This window comes from Hyalella azteca, unplaced genomic scaffold (assembly GCF_000764305.2).
Source record: "Hyalella azteca isolate HAZT.00-mixed unplaced genomic scaffold, Hazt_2.0.2 contig7054, whole genome shotgun sequence".
Taxonomy (NCBI): domain Eukaryota; kingdom Metazoa; phylum Arthropoda; class Malacostraca; order Amphipoda; family Hyalellidae; genus Hyalella; species Hyalella azteca.
In genome coordinates this window covers 345490-368829 of record NW_025937189.1, presented here as the reverse complement: position 1 = coordinate 368829, position 23340 = coordinate 345490, and the positions used below count along the sequence as shown (strand labels likewise).

Sequence of the window (23340 nt, the reverse complement as noted above, 5' to 3'; positions counted from 1 at the left end):
TATTATAATAGTACTATTTACAATATTGTAGTTCCATCATTTTATTATTTATTTATCGAAAACTAGTCTAAATACGTCAAAAAAACTTGAATTTACAATAATTATCATGCAACCATTACACTTTCGCTGAAAAGGGCTGCATGCCAGTAAGCATTCACGAGCAGCAGGGCTTGTGTATAGGAAGGTCTGAGATTTATCAGTAGTGACTAGGAGATATAATTCAGGCGGCGCGATGCTGCTCACTAAAGTGCCTTTGATGGCTTTGTCGGGCGGTGGCTGAAGCCCTGCCAAGAGATGCGCGGTAGCCTCGGCCGCTTGCAACGATAAATGATTGCAATATAATACCAGCAGAGCTCTGCTCTCGACCCTCGTCTTTGTCTGTGAGCTGAGAAAAACATTTAGAAATGGAATGCCTTACTCGCAATCCCTGTAAATATTTTTTTTTCATAGCTTGGTATCTTGGGTTTGCAAAAGCTGTTAATCTTAACTGTTTCTGTTTAATACAGATAAGTCCTTCGAATCATGTTAAAAATATGCATACAATCCTGTTAGAAAAAGGCATATTAATAATTTGCTCAACAGTAAACACATGGCGCGTCTGTCACGGAAATAAAAATTTTACTTCACCTCACTGTCGTGTTAGAAATAAGGTTGACTATAATTGTTTTAATATAATGTTGAATTAAGTTTTTCAATAAATCCTTAATGAAAAATTAGGTTTTATTTGGAAGCATAAAAATGAAGTAATATCGTTGCTTCGCTTACACGATCAAATATTAGCAGAACAAATTCAATCGTAGTGATAAGCTTCCATAGATTGTACAATTTTCAATGAATCGAGCAAAAATCGGAGCATCGTAATGACACATGAGCTGAGTGCGTCGTAATGCTCGAGGTAATTGAGTTGTCCGGACTGGGCAATGACGACCTGATGAGGTAAGTCATTAATTGGAATGACTGGCCAGAGGATTGCACAACAGTCCGGCCATCCGCTCCAGTGATCGATGGCCTGCAATGTCAGCCCAACTCGCCATGTCGACCTCTGCTAATGGATCACCGAACTGAGCTTAAAAAGCAACCAATACGAGCGTGATTTTTACAGGCTTGTTGGCTACGGACCGTCCGAGGTCCGAATGCTACGGGAAGGAAATGCTGCTTCCGGAGCCCGAGTGGTGTAGAGCGTCCAATATAAATAAATACAATTTGCCGTGAACGGAGTTGCTCAAATATAGTCACAGAGTCAATGAATTTCGTCAGCTCTTATAAAAAAAGTAGTCGTGTCTAAAAGTAACAAAAACCGGCTTGCAGAGCTTAAGCAATGACACCGTGAGCCACCAGCAGCTTGATAGCTGATGATATATGAGCTCTTATATACGTACTCCTGTTTAATCGCTGAACGATCGAGATCTTATCAGAAGAACAGTTTAAGCTTCCTCGACATGTATCATACCAGACTTTTTGCTATTGACATATTTAATCATTGTAGAAATTCATCATGGGACATTAATTCTAAAAACCAGGCTTATGGACACTAACAGCTCAGAAAATGATCAATGCATCTGCACATAAAAGAGAGACAAATGTCCATAACTGAAACGTTGCCCTTCTGCCGACAGCTTGCGTGGATTCACTACGAGAACTCGGCCATCCTGACAGTTGCCAACCACGTGATCACGCGCAACGACCGCATCAGCGTGACGCACGACAAGCACCAGAAGACGTGGTACCTTCACATCGCTGATGTTAAAGAGTCCGACACTGGCAAGTATATGTGCCAGATCAACACTGCCTCGGCCATGACCGTCGCGGGCTATCTCACTGTTGTGGGTAAGAAGAGTTCCTTCTAGTAATACCTGATATTTTCTGAGACTGGGTTAAAAAAATACTTTCTAATTGGCATAACTGTGACCATTGTTAATAAATGAAGAATATTGTAATTAGACAAAATAAATCTGATACATTAAACTTGTAATGTTGTGTTCAGAATTTAAATACATTTGATTTTAACTTCTATATGGAATCAAAATTAAAGAAAGCAAATCTATCGGAAATTAAAATCATTGAATCTTGCGCATGTACCAGGATAGCTGATTTTATGATTCAATGTTCCGTCCACCCCGAGCTCAACATAACGCGAACACAAAGAAGCAATAAATTCTCTTAAAATAAAATATCCTGAAATCATATGAGGTATGGAGGAAGTTTCAGTGTATCGTATCGCCCTGTGGCGTTCAGTGCCACCGGACATCGTGGACTCGGAGAGCTCCGGTGACGTCATCGCGCAGGAAGGCAACGACGTGAAGCTTCGCTGCAAGGCGCGCGGCAGCCCCAAGCCCATCGTCACATGGAAGAGGGAGGATGGCAACCCCATCACCGTCAACAAGACCTTATCAGGTGGGTCAAGGAGGTAGATTTATTAAACTATAACTGTTTTATATTAATAACACTTTAATTTAATTTGCTCCCACTACTCCCACTAACAACGGCGATTTCGTGGGAAACAGGCAACAAGCCAGGGAAAGCTCCGTTTCTGTTTCACTCATTTATTTTTTAGATGAGAAAAAATTGTTGGTATAATTTTGGATAAAATATGTGCAAGTCTGTATATGAATGAACCGAACTAAGCTTAAATAAGGGCAAAGTGATTTGTCACAGTTACAAGTAAATGCGTAGACGAATATGTTATCCAATAATAGGTTTCATGCTTCGAATAGATTTTCCCTAATGAAACATCTCGCTGGCTTGTCAGTTGCGATACTCAACTGGGGTCTGCACTTGGTCTCTGATCAAAATATCGTCGCTGGATCATTTATTGTATACAGATAGGCTCCTTAGTTAGATGAAGTGGCATGAACACTTCGATTGAGAAACAAACGGTGATGTGGTCGGCTGCTGCATTGCCACTTAGATTTTCATCGGCCCGCACCGCAATCAATCGCCGCTCATATGACCGTTTAGTAAAATAAGACTGTGCTCACGTGAAGAAGTCTAACTGTCTGTTTAAATCTACAGTTGGTTTGGGAAATTTTTTAATTTCTAATTGAAATTAATTTCAATTTTTGGTTTCGTTCGAAGATTGATTTCGGCATGAAAAAAACTACTGTAATGCCATTTAGAGCAGCATTCGTCATTTAAAAAATCCAATAAATCCGTTTTTGACGAAGAACGAAAAAAATTGCTGCAGAGGTTGTGGCTGGTTGGTAGCACCACGGTGATTAGGATTAACACCGATTGCCTTGGATCAGATCACAAACCGAGTGGATGAATTTTCATATGTATACGAAAATTTTAATTACAAATTTAATTTTAATTTGAATAACACTGCGATAATTTTACTACAAATTGACATAGATGGTTTGCGATATAATCAGTAAAATATACATGCTTTAGAAAAACATTAAAATATACCACTTCTAGAAAGTATCATAATGAAATTATTTCTTTTGTACTCATATACGGGGTATATAGACGTGCCTCATCTGTTGCTAAACAGCATGTCGAGACCTACTTATTATTTCGTAGTAATGTTACTGGTTAACTTGAGGAGAAAACTAGACAGAACGGCTGCACCAGAGAAGACTCTGTTCTCCTGGCATAGGCTAGATCGTGCTGACACACACTCAAAACTTCGATGTGCATCAGAGAAATGCCCAAATATTTTTTATTCCAGAGTAAAATTTCGTTTATCAAGTCACATGAAAACGGTGCTATAAGCTGCCGTGTGAACATATGACAATGCAGCATACATCTTTCTACTCTTATTAGATGCAAGTGTGAACGACGCAATTCTTCATCTCGCTACTGTAAAAATATAAAACAAACGTATCCTACTCACGAGTCCTGGTCTACCTGCACTAAAATTCAATACCCGCGTCAACATCTACTACGAGTATGGAATTGGTGAGAAACCATCAAATGATTGCCGTTGGTTGCATTGGTTTGAATGCTTGCCATAATGTTGAGTTCCGCAAGAAAATTTTAAGAATTGCATTGTTGAAACTTGCCTTTATGTTTATTGTAGCCAAGGGAAGGTAATAGTAATTCGCCTACAGAAATTTGAATTTAAACGAACAAAGCCCATTTTACTCATACGGAAAGTTATTGAATTTTATTGCATTAAGAATCTAAGGAATTACACGGTGATGATCTCACAAATAATTTTCAACAAATAAATTTCTGGAGACAAAATTTCAGAACGTCTCAGTCGAGAAAGATTGGAGACTGGAATTTAAACTCCAATGAGAAACTTTGCTTGGAACTGAACAGACTCTACTATATGCTCAGCAAGCAGCAGGACCAACAACAGTGCTGCTTGCAACGCTTGTTGCCACCGCTGCTGAAGCGAGCAAACCAAGACAAAACGCTCAATTTGGAGTAGCGGGGCGCAGATGGGCTCGCCGTGGCTGTTCTCATACCAATACTCGACCGAGAGTCTGCTTTGATGCGCCGAGCTACAGCCTCGTCAGTCCGCTTTTGTGTCTAACAAAGACCTTTTTCACAAATTATCTCTTTTCTTGTTTCAATAATGTCTGTACTAAAAAAAAATATTTTCTCTTTTCAAGAAGGTTCATCGAACTTCGGAAGACAAATTCAACGTATTTTGTTCTAACTTAGTATTGAAAAAACAATTTGGCAACCGGTATTGTTTGGAAATATTAAAGTTTTTTTGTCTTCTGTGCTTGAAATTTTTATGTACTTTATCGCTACTAATCATTTCAGGAATTTTTACCATTCTTTGTCCCGGTTGTGCAAAATAGAGCCAGCAACTAAGATATAATCGATTGGAATAGTGCTTTTGAGGAACAATTGGAATTTATCTGCTATGCATAAAAGAATATTTATGTTATTACCATTTTTGACTATATAGAAACGACCTTAATTTTGTATGATCTTAATTTCTGATTCAAATTTTATGTGGTTTAATTTAATGTCAAAGATACAATCATATTAGAAACTCGTCTTTCTTCATTGCTGCCCGCTTGTAGGTCTTGCTGTTTCATGATTGAAGAAGAAAATTCGTTCATGAAACTTTGACCAATGAAACTTGTGCGTTAAAACAAAATTATTTAATTTTCTCGGGTTTGGAACAATGATACATCATGATGCTCATATAAAAGAATGCATAAAAATCTCGCACAAAAATAAGCGATCAACCTTCTAATCCTTCTTACTCTCAATTCAGGGAAATCGCCTTTTCGCGCACCACGAGCAAGTCAAGCCAAATCGTTGGCGATCGGCCGGGATTGCTGAGGCGGTAACGGCAATTAGCGGTGGTTTTGTCTTGCACTGCACAAATGCAGCCGCAGATCGCGACCCTAAAGCTCCTGCCCCTCTTTGCCTTTAGGATTTTCAAATAGGACTGCAGCGGTCGCTTATCGATAAGAGCTTGTGTCTGGGAGGCCTACACGGTCTTATCAGAAATTTCCTACCTAAAGCTTCATGGACTTGATGCGCTCAGGCGACCGGTGGACGTAAGCGTCTATGTTCTGTAGTTCTGCGAATGCTCGTTATACATGAGAATACTTGTTAATATCTCAGCAAATTTGTGTACGTTCTGCAAGTAAATTTCTTCAATGCCTTGTAACAATAATTTTGAAGTTGTCCAACAGTTCTTCTTGGACTGAAATCTAGCCATTCAGTAGGGATGTTTGGACAAAAAATGCAGTGTAGTTTTTATATTTACGGATATTTAACATGATATGTCCGCCCATATTCTCGGTAGTTGACGTCTGCTGGAGTCGAGCAGTTGTTGCGTTATTGAAATAAGATCGAATGCTTTTGGATCTTTTTGGACGAGTAAAACACAGAAGTAATTTATCACGTATTCTAAGATGCAGATAAGCAAGATTTTGTATCCACTAGCCGATTAAAAGAAAGTCCTGGATTAGAGCGGCAGTTATTTTTGGATTTACAGTGGAAATTTCTTTGTTGAAATCAAATCAACATATAAGAATTGTTCATTTTTAAGATTGAAATAGACTTCACTCATTTCTTGAGGTCCCAGGATACAGTTTATCCTTCATTCTACTCTGGAAATAAATTAGAGGAACAACGATCATTTTGTTCATTAATCGTAATCTATTTAGAGCATTTTAAAACTTAATTTATTATTGATAAATACAAGCGTTATAGATGTCTTGATCGCCATACACCGTTTTTTTAACTTGTATCTCATTTTCATTGCGTGAAAAATTTTCCGAAAAAGTTTTTCTCTCTTAGCCAAACATGGCGCCTAAACTATGCGAGATCCGCAGAGGCTGTAGCTTCTGCTAGTTCGTACAATCAATGACTGCCTGAGTGCCTGAAATCATTCAATTTATGAAGCGTAGATCAATAAAGTCTGGGGTTCATGGGGTCATTAATCTTGAAATTATTGAAGCGGAGTTCAGGGAAGTTACTGGGGCAGATCAAGGTTTTTAAGATTATTGTAGCGTAAGTCAGTAAGGTCTATGTTGCATGAAACAAATTATGTGATCTTAAGACCATTGTAGCGTAATTCTATAAAGTCTATGGTGCGTGGGGTAGATTGAGGGATCTTAAGATTATTGTAGCGAAAGTCAGTAGAGTCTTTGGTGCATGAAGCAGATTAAGTGATCTTGATATTATTATAGCGTAATTCAGTAAAGTCTATGGTGCGTGGGGCAAATTAAGGGATCTTAAGATTATTGTAGCGTAAGTCTGTAAAGTCTATGGTGCATGAAGCAAATTAAGTGATCTTGATACTATTATAGCATAATTCAGTAAAGTCTACGGTGCATGAGTCAAATTAAGGGATCTTAAGATTATTGTAGCTTGGTCCAGTGTGCCAGAGGCCGGTCAGGAGTTCGTGTAGACGATCCTCAGAAGTTGAATCGTCATGCTGTGACTGGCGCTCGTCAGCGAGGTCACCTGCCAACTCTAGGGCCAATATTCACAATTAGCGCCAATAGAAGCAATTAGCCAATCTGTCTGAGCTCCGCAAACGCGGACGAGATTAAATTCTCCGCATCACGCCGGTGTCTCGCCTTTCTCTTCCTCAACTATTATATGTATTTTAATTCATAACTATTATGACTTATCCATCAAGATGCTCGTCTGCAGGATTTCTTACGTAATTTCAGTATATTAGTTCGCTGATGTAGTAATACATTTAGTTTTAAAACCAATTATCTGTAAATTAATTCACTTTCTTCTCTCCTTGTGTCGTTGACTTGCCGAGGTCGATTTCATTTCGCTTGCTGACATCAGGGGTTTATATAAAATTATTACTTTTCTCCTTAAGCCTTAGTTAGAATGTCACAAGTCGTAATAGAAAAACAATTTGGGGCATTTACTTTTTCTGAGTTCATTGTAATTTTATCAGAGATTTCTCATTTCTGTGCTTGAAATGCTCAACAGTAACTATGTATTCATCAACACGACGATAACGCCCACGCAGGCGACGTTATCGTCGCCTGCGTGGGGACCTCATTGAAGTATACAAGTATACTCATGGTTTGTACAAGGTCCCAGAAGGTCGTCCGTAAGGCCAGTCTAGTCAAGAAAAGTACAAGAATCGGCGACAGGCCTATCCAGGCCTATTCTTTAATGCCGAAGATACTATACTATACTACTATACTATACTATACTAACACCCAAAAATATACTTCAAGTTACTTGAAAATAAGCCAGTCAAGTTCATGATTTAAAATATTTTTTATGTTCTTAGAGTCATTTAAACGGCACGTATCTTTTTTAAAATATTTTTTATGCTCCTAGAGTCATTATACGACACGTACGTATATTCATTTACCCTACTCCTATTTATACCTGAACGTGTACCGTATCACATCTAGAGGATCAGAAAATCTCGTTTTGCAATCTTATCTCAAGTGCGCCATTAATCGACGCGAGTTAAGCTCGGCAAAAGTTCTTTTGAAGCGCCGTCCCGTAGCCACGCAAACTCAATTGCCAGGCGGAGCGCCTTCAAAGCCTTCAATTCTCAGCTTGCGGCTCCTGCAGCGACTGCTTGCCAGCCTAAATCTTTGAACGGCTGCAAGTCTCGTCGTGTTGCCACACTAGGGATTGGATTTTTTGGCCGCTGCTTTTTCTTAAAGACCTCGGTAATCGAGTGCGGATTGAATGACGAGAAGACGCAGCGGCTTGCTGGAACTTTACATCGACTTAGGGAAGATGTTCTTGTTGTTACGCTTGTTTTGCTGTGCATGTTATACAGCAAGCTTCCGGGGAAATTAAATAGTATTGATACACTGAATTGTTTAATATTTTTATTACTAAATAAATAGCGAGTCTAAGCACCTACCGTATAATCGGAATTAATTCAAATAAATAACTGATACGCGAGTGACCAAAGGTTGTGATTTAGGTATCATTTTTATTTGTCACATAACCGTCGTGGCAGAAATTGTGATCATAAGAGTATTTATGAAACTATTTCTAGAAAATATTTTTTGGAGCATGTGTCATCTTATTTAAAGCAGATATATTTTAATTTATCTATTATTAATGAAGAATCATAATTTAAATAACTGTTAGCTTCACTAAGTTTACAAAGTTTTACTTAGTATTTTGTACATTCTGTATTATAATGAATTTTTGTATTTGTTGATACTAATACTCTTTCAGCTCAGTAATGATTATAACCGCGGCTATTTTATAGTTTATCCTATAAATAACTACAAAGAAGTAAACTGATAAAATGTTTTTTTTAAGTCTGTGGAGCACGATTTAAAAATTTGAACACAAGTCTATGGATATTCGAGATACTGCCTTCAAGAAACTTCTGTAAACTTTTTGATGCGTTTAGCTGAAATGAAGTGTTCTCGTAAAACACCAACGAAGAGACCATGAAATCGTTTTCGTGACGATATATCCTCTGCCTTAATTTATTACTTAAAAAGCACAATCAAAGATATAAAATGAGTGCGGAGACATGGCATAAGTTCTATTAATTAACTGCCTGTGTGTGATTACACAATTATGCCGGTCATTGCCTCGTGTTCGTAAATTTGATGTGCGTTAATGGAATAAGCATAACGGAATAAGTTTAATAAAAGTGAACGGAATAAATGTTTGCGCACTTATTCCGTTCATTGCCTTATGTTCACGAATGTGCATAATGTGTGTTCACACGGACCTACACACCTCGTGTCCACGAACACAGTGAACATAGTAATTGTGTACACACACCATAATTATTATATTTATTGCCATGTGTTCATAAATTTTATAAATACGGTGCATATATGCGCAGTGATCGACCACAAGGGGGAAGTGCTGACGCTGAACAAAGTCAGCCGTATGGACATGGGCGCGTATCTCTGCATCGCCAGCAACGGCCACCCACCCATTGTCAGCAAGCGCATTCTTGTCAGCGTCGACTGTGAGTACTGACTCCATTTCGAAATAAGTGTCTTTTCGGAATAATTAAGTGTCTTTTCGGAATAAGTGCCTTTTCGGAGTAAGTGTCTTTTCGGAATAATTAAGTGTCTTTTCGGAATAAGTGTCTTTTCGGAATAAGTGTCTTTTTTGGAATAAGTGTCTTTTCGGAATAAGTGTCTTTTCGGTATAAGTGTCTTTTCGGAATAAGTGTCTTTCGGAATAAGTGTCTTTCGGAATAAGTGTCTTTTCGGAATAAGTGTCTTTTCGGAATAAGAGTCTTTTCGGAATAAGTGATTTTAGGAAAAAGTGTATACAAGTAGAAGTAAAAGTTAAAATGTGTAGTATGTTTCTTCGGGACAATTAAGAGACCAACAGTGGAATTTAAGGTTTGAACAGTTTCTGTATCTTTTCAGCTCGAGAGTCTACAAGTAGTATCTAAGGTTATATAGTAATAAATTTTTTAAGGTTATTGATGAGTTTGCTAATTGAAAACTCGATACTATCTAAAAATATTATCTTCACATTGCTTACCACTTATTCGCGATAAATAAATAGAATCAATGTTTCCGGTGTTGTAGAGCAGAATTCCGTGACTTTTTCTCACCCTAAAAAACAGGTATTTCTCATTACAGATCGCTTCAAGTTTCTGGTTTAGGGAAGATCTTTACCCCAAAAGTTGAGGGTTTCGTTGTCTCAATTATCATATGATGATATGACTTCAACTTGAAAGTGCTGAAATTACGTATAAATTTTATTTCATGCATGAGCGCAGAATTGGTTCAAGCTCATGTTGTCTTGAAAAACCTTGTCGGAGGTTTAGATCATTAAGCTTGTATAGCATCGCGCTCATTTGCTCATTGGGAGGCGTCAAGTCGATCCCTCAGGTACCCTTCTTCCTTAGGTACTCGAAATCTCGTACATGTAATAGCTCCTTACTCTAAATCGAAAACCAATGAAGACAGCAAAACAATTTTCTTGCATATCCACAAACAAAGTTAACGCCTGTGTGAGAATCGTCTCAAGCTGAAGTGTCGTGACAAGCAGAGTGGCCCACTGGCCCAGTGTTTACAGTTCAGAGTGCTTAGTCTGTAGCAGTGAGTTGCGGGTTTGATTTCAGCTCTTTGCGACACTTCTAGTCAAATCGGCGAGGAGGCCAGTGGTTAAGCACAGCTAAACTGGAGCAGTGAGTTGTGTGTTCGTTACCGCTACAAGCTGTGAATATTCTGCAATTTCAAGAACCTACGACAGGTCTAACGGCTTGATAGACACTGAGACCGCTATTACTATTACCATGACAGTCCCCCCGATGCTGTGGATCCCACACCAGTTGATCGCTGCGCTGCGTGGCAACGAAGTGTTGCTGGAGTGCTACACTGAAGCGCATCCCACTTCCCTCAACTACTGGACACGGGGCGACAGCAACATGATCTATGACTCGGGTCAGTGACTGATTTATAAAATATCTTGATCAGTAAAAGCTTGTTGTTTCAATTTTTAAATTTTTTATTGTTATTCATTATTATTATTCATTATTATTATTATTCATATTCATAGCATTTTATGAAAATGAATAATAATATTTTATGTTATGTTTAATTTATGTTTATTTCCCAGTTATGTTGTTTTTCATTCTCTAAACTTTGATTTATTTAATTTGAATTTTACTCATTATATGTTCTTTGGAAGTTGTGTGCTGCTGCAGTCGCATCTGCTTGTGAGCTAAGCAGGTCATTCATTTTTCTGACTTATTGACGACACTGCAACGAAACTGAAGATATTGACATATAAAAGGTCGTATGATTATTTCACTACTACTATCAACCAAAATAAAGTACTCTACATTATATTTTACTCTATGAACATATCTCATCCTAATGTGCAACCAGCGCAGCCGCGCTAAAATACAGAGCTTTCAGCAATTGTAAAGCCCTCCGCTGAACTCCTCGAGACTATAAAACTTTGGACCTCAAATCGTCTCACTGGATCTCCGAGGCCTAAGCTTTGCGTAAATTCTGGCGTCGATCGCTCTATTGTATTGCCGGCGTAGCGAGCGCGTTGCGCTGCTCTATTGTATTGCCGGCGTAGCGAGCGCGTTTTTGAATTTTGACTTTTAAAGTGATTTTATTCATTTTTAGTTTAGTCGAACTGATGATGGAGCTGGACTCCGAAACGTTTTCAATATCGATATGGTGAATTTTCTTGGCGTTTTCTTTGCTTTTAAATTCCTTGTGAACTTGCGATATGAGCAGACTAATGATATAAGAACTTGGATATATACTGTACTTGGATAAATAAATATTGCGCTTGGATACATATTGGACCGGATAAAAATTGTGCTGAATAAATATTGTACTGGATAAATATCTGACTGGATAAATATTTGACTGGATGAATATTGGTCTGGATAAATATTGATGTCCAATGGACAAATATTGCGTTTGACTTTCTCATTATATGGAATCTAAGAGTAACGATGATGTGACAGTATCTAGATAAATTGAACCCCTAATTACTTTCAAATTAAATTATTAAGAAGTAAGTCAAGTATATAGAAGCAGGAAAATGCCGATAATATTTATCATCAATTTTAAACGTTTATGAATCCATGCAGCTCTATCATCCAGTTTCAAATTTGTAAAATTCTATTCAAAGCGTGGAAGTCTTACAGTTGTGCCTGAATGCACCTGCAACCTAATAAGGTGGATGGGTACGAGAAAATTCTTTGAACACTATAATTCGTTTCTCTGTGTAATTCCTTTGTGCCATCATACCTACAAATTACGCTACGTCATGTCGACCTTCGCCGCTGTGCAATGCGCAAAAGAACGATCGCAGTGTAAGAGAAAAGTAATCTTATATGCTCGAAGGAAGATTGAAATTTCAAATTATTCACTAATAGTGCATGTAAGTTAACAATTGGTGAAAATTTCAGAACAGCAAGTTTCTGAAGTCTTAATAGATAATTTTAGAATTATGACAAAAACAAGATAATGGACAGTATATATAACTAACCGTCCGCTACCTGCCTTAAGAACAATTTTCAAATGTCCTTTGACATGAATTTCCAAATTTTGGTACAAGGGGACTTTATGACAAAATTAACAGATAACAATTTATATTAATAATTTGCAGCGTAAGAATTAACATAAATTCCAGCTATGCAGTTTATTAGTGTTTGAGTCATCTTAAATTCGAACTATATGAGCTAAAATTGAAAAAAGCACCGTAACCACGGACAGTCGATTTTCAGGTAACAGAATTTTGATAGCGACTGATTAAATAATCTTCAGTGTAGCTGTAAGAAATTCGTCGTTAAGAGAAAAAATGCCGGATACCCAACAAAGAAGTAAGACTGCGGACCGTAGCTTATACAACTAAAAAGACATTTCGTGTATTCTGGTTGTTGACTCGAAGCTCCCGTTCTCCTCAGATCGAAGTCTTCCGCTTCAGACCACAATTTTGAGTCATCATGTGTCCAAATTAAGTGTTGATTACTTCAATAAAAATTTAATTGAAAAATAGTGATCTGTATTATTATGGATTTGTAGATTACGTTGAGAATAACCAACTAAAAGTATTTCAGAAGTCATTATGTGACTAACTATGGTTGTCTTATTGTTTCATCGTGATTTTTATTGACCTATCTTTCAGATGAATAGATCTATAAAACATGAGGAGTAAACAATTGAAAACTAAAAACATCGAATCGACTTATATTATATAAACTTATGTAATGAAATTTTCTTCTTAATTTCTGAGAAGAGCTTCTCTCAGAACTGTCGACTTGATAATAATAAAATCTCTGCTATTTGTAAACGAAATTCTTGTTGAAACAACGTCAATTGTTCATGTGTGCTTTAAATTGTTAAGTTTTTGCCGCTTTGTTGCTTTCCAATTTTCAAATTCGGTGTTAATTTCTCCTTTTATATTAGACCTGTGGATTGATTTTCGCATATTTTCAACTGACGAAACTGGTCTGTGAAGCTTTTCCAATTAAAAAGTCATTATTTATTGATCTAATTTATTTATTGATCACTTAATCAGTTCTCAAGTCTTCTTATGCACTATCGAGGAGTGACCGACATCAAGTATCGAGTAACATCTGATCTTGCATTTTAATTATATGACGGCGCTCGATGTGCTCGTACATGCGAGTGGTATTAAACGCGATCATTTTACTGATATTTCGAAGCAATAATGGAATAGCCACTGACGATTTTCCTAAATCAGGCAAATTTTAGGTACCGCAGTGCTCAATAAATTTTAGGTACCGCAGTGCTCAATAGCGATGTCCCTAGAGATCCCGACGTGCCCCCCCCCCCCTGCCGAGGGCGGCTAAACCGAAGCTCCACAAAAGTAATCAGCTGAGAAAGAAGAGCCCGAGTGAAGATAGATTTGCGGCCTCTAATGAGTTGGTTTCGATACACTCAGGCCCTGGCGCTGAGCTCCAACTCTCTCATTCTCTGGTCTCCTGTTCTCCAGCCTTCTTCATCCTTTCATTTCTCTATCTATCGGTAGTCGAGGACGATTTTGGTTAAAATTATCGATCAGTTGTAATTCCTATTTAGTAAAAATGCTTCAATTTTGCATTACTAACAGATTAAGCACGGCGCTGCTCGAGATTTACACTACAATTTATGAATCCCATAATAAAAAACGCCCATAATTTAGAAAATAGAGTACGTTTATTAAAGAAGAGTGGAAAAACTTCAATTGTCCGTGATTTTGCCAAAATTTTGCAGCAGCCATCCCGAATCCCAGTTATCCCGAATCCCATTCATCCCGAATCCCAGTCAACCCGAATCCCGTCATCCCAAATCCCGTCATCCTACATCCCGTCATCCCGAATTCCCGTTATCCCACATCCTGTCATTCTGAATCCCGTCATCCCGAATCCCGTCATCCTACATCCCGTCATCCCGAATCCCAGTCATCCCAAATCCCAGTCATCCCAAATCCCAGTTATCCCGAATCCCGTCATCCCGAATCCCGTCATCCCACATCCCGTCATCCCACATCCCGCCATCCCACATCCCGTCATCCCACATACCGTCATTCCACATCCCGGCATCCCACATCCCGTCATCCCACATCCCGTCATCCCACATACCGTCATCCCACATCCCGTCATCCCACATACCGTCATCCCACATACCGTCATCCCACATCCCGTCATCCCACATCCCGTCATCCCACATCCCGTCATCCCACATCCCGTCATCCCACATCCCGTCATCCCGAATCCCAGTCATCCCGAATTCCGTCATCCCACATCCCGTCATCCCGAATCCCAGTCATCCCGAATTCCGTCATCGTAAAACCAGATTATGACTCTCTCCAGTCTGTGTTACTCAAATGCCTTTCAATACCCTAATTCCAGTGAAATTTAATATGAAGGCAATTTCACAACAGGATAGCAGTTTAGGATATGTACAATACATTTGTAAATGTACTGCTACATTTTCAAAACGCGCGTAAACATAATTGTTAAATTTACAAATACCAATACGTGTACTCGACAGTTTCTGTTTGATATTTTTCGTTTCCCATTTCAACCGCTTTGGCACCATGTTTGATCTACTAGATTTGAACTAGCTTGAATTTGAAGCTTCAGAAGCAGAAGTGTCGTTCATATGAAAACAAAGATTCATGGCTGTTTGCAAAAATCTTATGTGCTGCGAAAATGAATGTTATTTCCAGTTTTAAAATGTTTTCAGATTTTCCAAATACGTAACGCAACATCACTCAATTTAAAAACGTGTTTCGCCTCTTGCACCTTGCTTATTTTAGTACTTATTTCCTTTACTCCATACCTTGCATAGTTGCATTACATTTACTGATAACAACGCAGTTGCTAACACGAATTGGTTTTTCAATACAGTCCAAGATTTATTTTACTTATGAAACAAGGTACCTCGTTCACTCGTCGCTGAAAATTACCTTCACTGCCTACAAAGCTGAGCTCCTCAGAACAAAAGAGATCAGGCTTCGTATATCAGAAGTTGGTGGCAGGCGCGCCTCTCATAATACGCGTATTTGCATAGCTGTCCAAGACCTCCAAAGTGTCGCGCTGCGTCGGGCGCTGTCGGGCGGCTGAGAGCCTGTCCCCAACTTGCGGTACCGCACGCAGATTGCATTTGTTTCGTGTGCCTGCACATTGCCAGATCACACATATTCACACAACAACCTTGTCTTAATAACGAGTACAGTTCTTATCCATTTGAAAATTTCAAAATGATAGGTTTTTATTTTCCCGTGTCGTTTTCTTGTTACTTATGTTTTAGGCGCTTTCGTGAATGTATATTCCGATTTTCACTGTTGATTGTAAATGTATTCCATACAAATATTTTAACCGAAGATGTAGCTGGTCTCCAATACTCATTTAATGAATATTCGGAGAGCTTGCTTGGCTTTTTTTTTTTGCTTTTACATTTTCGGTCTTTATATAGAAAATAATATCATAGACAAAAAATAATTAATATTTATTGTTCACAAACCAGTTAGCGATATTAAGTCATTCCTGACGCACTGAAACTAACCTAAGCATACACTAACCAAATTTGTGAAAAAATTTATTCATTTCCTGTCAGAAAAATTCCACATCGAGCACAAAGTTGGCAACCCGGGCTACAAGATCCACATGCTGCTCACCATCAGGTACATGGAGGACGAGGACTTCGGCACATACCGCTGCGTGGCCAAGAACCCGCGGGGCGAGACCGACGGGGCTATCAAGGTCTACGGTGAGACTTGGGTGTGGTCTACGGTGAGACTTGGGTGTGGTCTACGGTGAGACTTGGGTGTGGTCTACGGTGAGACTTGGGTGTGGTCTACTGTGAGACTTGGATGTGGTCTACGGTGAGACTTGGATGTAGTCTACGCAATTGTTTGAGGTCTACGGTTAGACTTTTGTGTGGTCTACGTCATTCACGGTAATCATGAGGTCAAAACTTTTCTAGTAAAGTCATGTAAACGATTAGATGTCTGCTATGCAGGGACACGGGAAGTCTTTTTCTACTGCCTTGTATACCTCTTATAGGATTGAAAACGTCAATTTTAAACGTACAGAGTTACGAAAGGCATAAAATTAAGTAATAATACCGTTCGTTTATTGCATATATTAAATTTTTTGGCTAATTATTAAATTGATTATTTGAAAATATTTATTACGAATTTGCAGTGACAAACACTTCTTGTTGATTAAGGAAAGAAATTGCGGCCATTTTCGACCACAGTTCGAGTTAATCTCTGTTGTTGAGAACAATATTCATTGTGCGCCTCAAATGAGTCCTGATATCGCAGTTTATTATGAGAGCAGAAATTTTAAGCTAATTAAGTATGTCACTTAAAAAAGTATTAGAGCTTATCATGCGCAAACAATTATCTAACAATTATGGATAATTCCATATAATCGTAGCTGATAAGATTTGAATATTCAAATCAAACATTGAAGATTTATTACATTTCGGAGAGTTTGCGCAGATACTTAGGTTCATTTAATATTATAATAAAGGAGTCCTAAATAAATTTTAAATATTCTTAAATCAAGATTACTATAAAGCCATAGGTGCATTTAAGACTCCTGGGTGTCATGGTGTTGTCTACGTAACTGAGGGAGTCCGCAATGAGCTCAACAAAGTGAGCGGGAACTGTGGTGCACGCGTCAACTATAACCATCATCAGCTCCAAATAAAAGTAGTCGATGAAACTTCAACAGCGAGGTCGAAGTTGGAGTGATACTGCAACATAAAGATGATGGGATAAATAAATGCCGAAATGGCAACAAAGAGCACAGTTCAATAATTCCAAATGGCAAACGTGAACAATTAGAATAAAAATCACTAAGCACTTGGTGGCACTCAGTTTATTGGTGGCACTCAGTATGAGTACGCACTTTCAGAGGCTGAAATACATTGAAATAAGATGAAATCAGATTGCGATGGATGCTTCAGATGAAATAGAAAAGTATTGTTGAAGAATTGCTTGGAAATAATGTAAGGTATTGAAGTGACGGCTAAAGCTAGTAACGATATATACAGCTTTTAGCAGTATCGTCAGCTTTAGGTTTGATCAAGTTGAAGTTTAAATGGTATGTACGATTGAGCTTATTAGATAGAATTTCTTTATAGCTAAAACATCCTAGAGCAAAATAAAGCATAGCAGTAACCAATTTAACAAAATGAAAGAAACTCTAACACACCAAAATAAGGTTGAGATACAGCAAACTTCAAGAAGTATATTTAAAAATTAGACCTATTGATTGATTGTGAACGGCGTTGATGAACAGTACGACGGCGTCAATAGGCCCTGAAAAGATTTCGTCTCTGGAGCAGCTCTACACCGTAATTCCGTGCGATCTTTCTTCTTCTCTTCCGGACCAGTTCCCAAATCTTTGCCTACAAAGTTTTCAAGTGAACTTACCCAAAAATGATCTTGATATCACCTAATTATATTACTAAATTCAGTTTCTAAATTATAAAATCAATGAACGGTTGGAAATTTCTCCTCCAATTATCAGCTTATCATGAGCAAATTTAGAACAACATGAACCTTGCATTTTGTGTAAATGTTTTCGAAAACTTAATTTTAAATAAAAAATTATCATAGCATTGTGTGTGTGACAATATTCATTATTTTTTCACATGACTATGTCATACAAGGACTAATTTTAGCTTGTGAAACGTTCCGATAATATTTGCTGTGTTTACGAATAACTTAATAATTAATGAGAAAACGTGTCCCTTATCGACACAGACGCAGGGCCTCCTGCCACCACCACCATCGCCACCACAATCCCTACGGAGGTCCTCGACGACATCAACAGTGAGTGATGAAAAGGCTTGCTATGATGGCGAAATCCAACTGCACTGTTTTTTTAAATGAGTTTGCCAGCCATTAAAAAACTCAAACACAGTACGAACAGTTCGCTAGCCAGTTATAATTTTTAATTATCTCGCATTGTTCAAATCATGAAACAGAAACAGCAAATATATGCAGTTTTAAATGAGTTTGCCAGTCATTAATTTACTCAAACACAGTACGAACAGTTTGCTAACCAGTTATAATTTTTAATTATCTCACATTGTTCAAATCATGAAACAGAAACGGCAAATATTTGCAATAATGAATTACATTCAACCTGTGGCTGAAATGCTGACAAATTCCTGAACGTAAAATGCAAACATTTTGATTGTCTAGATCATTCAACCAGCACAGAGTCGAATGCTGGCTATGCAGGTTTAAGTAAATTCGTTCCGAATAAAATCTTAACGATTGTCTTTTAACTTCTTATTTCATAATTTAAATTCTACTTCTATTGCGCCTGGAGCAGACCAAGTGCTGGACAGAAGCCCGGGTGCTCGAGGCCGCAAGAGAACACAGCTCCAGTCGCCTGGTAAAGCCGTTGATGGTGAGCGTCTAGTCTCGTTGTTGAACTGATGTAATGGATATTGATGTTTTACCATTATATTCATGTGTTCTTTTTTTAATTTTCTAGATTTTTTCTAGAGTTACTTCGAAATGGTAAATTCATACGCATTAAAATGAATGGTAATGCGAAATTAGACAGCCCATCTAAGCGAAATATAATTAAAACGGAAATTCCGGTAACGAAGCCTTGGTTCTTTTTCATGCACAACCATAATTTATTTTGATCCCCAACAGCTACTGACTAGGTGCCTGAATATTTTATTATTATTCATAAAACGCAGTCAGATGCAAGATTCTCCCTTCTTCACAATTCATTGCATTGCAACTTCCTCGTAGAGAGACGACTAATTATCTTTCCAGATGCGATAATGACCCTGACGTTTGATCATATATCATAGTTGATCAATGTAAGGCATGCCTTTGGCGATCCTTTAGACTAGTACAGAACGGTAGAAGAACCCGGGGTGTTGTGATGCTTGTCAACCGGTTTCTATAATTCTGTGCACAAAGTGTGGTATTAGAAATAAACCATGAAAATTCATATTATGGCAATATCGCTTTGAGGAAAATCTGGTATATTCAGAACAATAAATAATGTAGTCTCTCCAAATTACTGGAGGTTCGGCACATGTACTAAGCTCAGCTACTAATCGTGATCGAACAGGTAAACTCTTTCTTCAAAAGTCGGCACAGATGCACCACGAAAAGTTGCACTATAGCATCCATTTTTTCAAGTTTCCTTCATCAGCACTTCATCTGTAACATTTTCTGCGAAATGTCACTCATCAAAGCATAATTTGATGCCGTAAACTTACAGATGAATTGTTGTGTATATATTAAGTGAATGGTTCAACCGTGCATGAACAATTTTCAGGATTTCGGCTTCAAGTATAAGTAGTATTGGAGTAATTATTGCATCCAATCTAAATATAATAGAAAATTATTATAGAAATCTTAGAAAATTATAGTCATACTATGTTCACAAACATAGAAACCATGAGAAGTAGAGATGATTCCCTCACTACTGGTGATACTTAAATGTTGAGGGAAAACTCCGTAGATTAAGATGTTCACGACTGCTTCACACAACAAGTTTCCTATCATTTCATTTGAAGTCTAATTTTTTATTTTATTTCTATTTATTATTCACGTTTTTATTCGAGCAATTCATGATGATATTTAGGTAGGGTTGATATGAACACAAAACTAGGCCTGGTTGGGAAGACAGTTTTCATTGTAAAGGTCTTTAAGTAAACATTCAATATCCGTCCGATAAACCACTATTTCTTTCAGAAAAATAGAACCATTAGCTCATCTTATATATGCGTTTAAACAGCTAAATATCTGAGATACACTTGTTATTTCCTGAAGAGGACGCTTACCCTCATATCCCACATGCATTCAATTCAGCAATAGTCGTCTCAATGATTAAATGGCATCATTAATTTCTAACAAATTCACAACCCACGTTTTGGTCCTATTATGTTGTGCTTGTGACGCCTCGATATGTCCCACAGGTACTCTTAAAGATTCTTCTCGTCCGCCCTATGCTGATGGCCTGGATCTTTTCGAGATATCCATCGGGACAGGTCAGTGCCCAGGAGTACAGCACAAAGTAGATAAAAAAATGTGAGGCAAGTGCCACTGGACATTTGGCCCACACAGGAAGCAAGGTTGGAATTGAAATGGACTGGATTTGCTTTTAATTGAATTGGAAATTGATGACTTAGTGATCTTCAAAAATAATAAGTGATGCAATAGTACCCTACGCAACGTGAGCACCTGTTGATGTGTATATATAATCAATAATCGACGTATCTTTTATAAATAAATAAAGAAGCGGTATTAGACTATAACAAAAATTCGGATAGCGAAAAAGGAACCTATTAAAACTTGAACCAATCTCCTGTGAGGATCAGCCGAGAAATAATGACTTACGAGTGAACGTGAAAACTACTATTTCAATGCAATAATATTTGATTTTCAGGACAATGCTGAGTTGATCGTTGATATTTGAACTCGTGTGTTGCAGGTCACAGGTCCATGGCTTCACGGAGCTTAGCGGCGTTGGTCATGGTCATATTGATCATTAATAGAACGTTATTATCATAACCTCGTCCTTACTGCGCGTCAAAGCTTACGTAGAGATTTGTGGAGCTGATGAAGGGATAGAGTATATAATGTCTACAAATTCTATTCATTCTGCCATGTGCAAGACATATCTATGCGCTCATTCATTGTTGTTGATTACAAGGTGAATCAATTAGAAATAATTTGTGCTTTGTTCAATCGCATGAGTCATCTAATGTGCGTTAATACCGAAATAAATGGTAGACTTTAGTGTGTAGAAAGAAATTATACTTCTAGATGAATGGGACGATATTGTTCAAACATATTTCAACTTATAACCTCATCATCTTGTTCTTAACAAGTTAGTTATGCATTTGACAGAATTCAACCATTTGGAACACAGCCAATTTCAGTAATTCCCAATCCAAAGCTTCACAAGGAACTCAGTTCAGATGGTGGACTATCCAAAGAGAAATGTGAATTTAATCCATCTTGCTAGCTGTGGCGGTAAAATTAATAAAAAAACAGTCAATCCCGCGTTCTCCTACGCTGACAGCCAAGATTTTTTCCGAGATATCCATCGTAACAGACCAGCGCAGAAGCTTACATCTCAAACTAGAAGAAAAAAATTCACTCTAATTCAGTATATTCGGTAAAAAATTACTAAAAACTTGTAGATAAGAAAAAATAAAAATTTTTCATAATGATGCCGGAAATGCAAAAATCTAGACCACAAATATTTGACGTCGGAACAGATACTTCGTTTCACGCGGCTGTGTAAATATCACTTTGTAAATAAAGTAATCAAATCAATCATGGCTTCTTATGAGCTGTTTGAATTTGAACACTTAAAAAAATTATTTGCTGTCGCTGGTTTACGCCACTAGGTTTATTCGCTGCTGGTGTTTTGAACCCTCGCATCACCCCTTATTTTGATCCATGATATTTCGTAATTCGAAATCTTTAGCTCAATTTTTGGAGCAGTTCGTGAATACTCCCTTGATCCAATGTTTAATTTTCATGGATTAGTTCAATGATATTTCAAAAACCAGTGCTTTCAATTGTAGTTTGTATTGAAGAAATTTGTAATAACAGTGCGTAAATACTTGTAAATAGTTACATGCAAGTATTATTTAATGTTTAATCAACCCTTACGTCCTTATAATGTCTCCGTGCGACCGATCGCCGTTCAGTAAAACACTGTTCATTTTACGTACCTCCATGTACCGATATCGGTCTTAACTTATGCAGCAGGCCTTTGGGAACATATATCGTTTAAGCAGGCCTATGGGAACATATGTATATCGTATCTTCAATGTAGGAAAAGAATTCCTCAATTCCTAGAACACCATAGCCAGCTTCATTGAAATATTATCAGATAATAATCCGATAATAGCCAAAGTAAATATCAAACTAATGTACATAATCAGCAAATCTTCATTTTTCAATTTTATTCGATTTGTTCTGTCATAATTTCGCACCAAATATGTGTACAGGGATCAGAGACGGAATTCGTCTTTTGTTTTGCCCGATTGTGACTGTGTTATAAATGACAAGTTTTTTACTTTGCATCTCCATCAAAATTGGTCTGAAAATTTTTAATCCACCAAAATGAAAGACAAAAAGAGAAAGACGCCATTCTAAATTTATTTTTAAGGTGGTTTTGAGAAAAAGTTTCATGCTTCTATGATTTTTTCAGTTTCAAATGACAGTGTTTTTTCACTAATTTTAGCCATTGACTCACGAAAGGGACCTTCGTCTTTAATAGTATTTAATAAATTTCAGTTCTCAGGAGTTCTGGAATATTTTATGAAACCATGAAACCGATATATTATAAGTTTACGTATAAAAATATTTTACAATATCGACATTCCTTCTCAATCAAAATGAATGACCGCTGACACACGCCTCTGTTAAGGCCTGCCCGAGATATTCTATGGGTGCATTAATTATCATTTATTTCATAACTTATCAGAAACTACTTCAAGTGAACAGCATTGCAGCAAAGGAACGATATAATCAGTAAGCGGGTATTGCATACATTTTGTAGTCCAACGAGCCGTTAAATTAACAATAAAACCTTTTAATTACCATAAAAATAGCTCTCCAAGCCTTGATTGTATTCTAAAACCTGCAAAAAAATCCATAAAATTAAATCGATAGTTGATCCAATCGCCGGTAAAAATCCGTCCCATTTCTTTTATTGCTAATCGTCATTCTTCACGCAGCGCAAGCAGCTAGTTGACCTCTAACTGAACATTCATCACCCGATTTTATTGGATTATGTACTGCAATATTAGTAGAAATGGTCATCCGTTATCCAGAGAAAAGTTAACGCTATCATATTCCAAAACGTAGATGATGCAAATTCTACTGTTTTCTCTGAGAAATTTTCTTTAATTATTCAACAAGAAAAATTTAATAAATCCGTATTGAAATAAAATATAATAATTATTTAAATAACATTGAAATTAAGTATAA

At 37.5% G+C, this 23340-nt stretch overlaps 1 protein-coding gene across 1 annotated transcript in view; it reads left to right on the top strand.

Annotated features, from left to right (window-relative positions):
* Positions 1–21527, top strand: part of LOC108668704 (lachesin) — a 79377-nt gene extending 57850 nt beyond the window's left edge. Inside the window, exons 3-11 of the mRNA XM_018155949.2 lie at positions 1617–1827; positions 2236–2394; positions 9233–9361; positions 10659–10799; positions 15951–16103; positions 18115–18183; positions 18692–18769; positions 20307–20378; positions 20822–21527. Of these exons, the coding sequence (XP_018011438.1) occupies positions 1617–1827; positions 2236–2394; positions 9233–9361; positions 10659–10799; positions 15951–16103; positions 18115–18183; positions 18692–18769; positions 20307–20378; positions 20822–20901 (1092 nt within the window). The 3' untranslated portion in view covers positions 20902–21527. The remainder of the gene's footprint in view (positions 1–1616; positions 1828–2235; positions 2395–9232; positions 9362–10658; positions 10800–15950; positions 16104–18114; positions 18184–18691; positions 18770–20306; positions 20379–20821) is intronic.
* The last annotated feature ends 1813 nt before the right edge of the window (positions 21528–23340 follow it).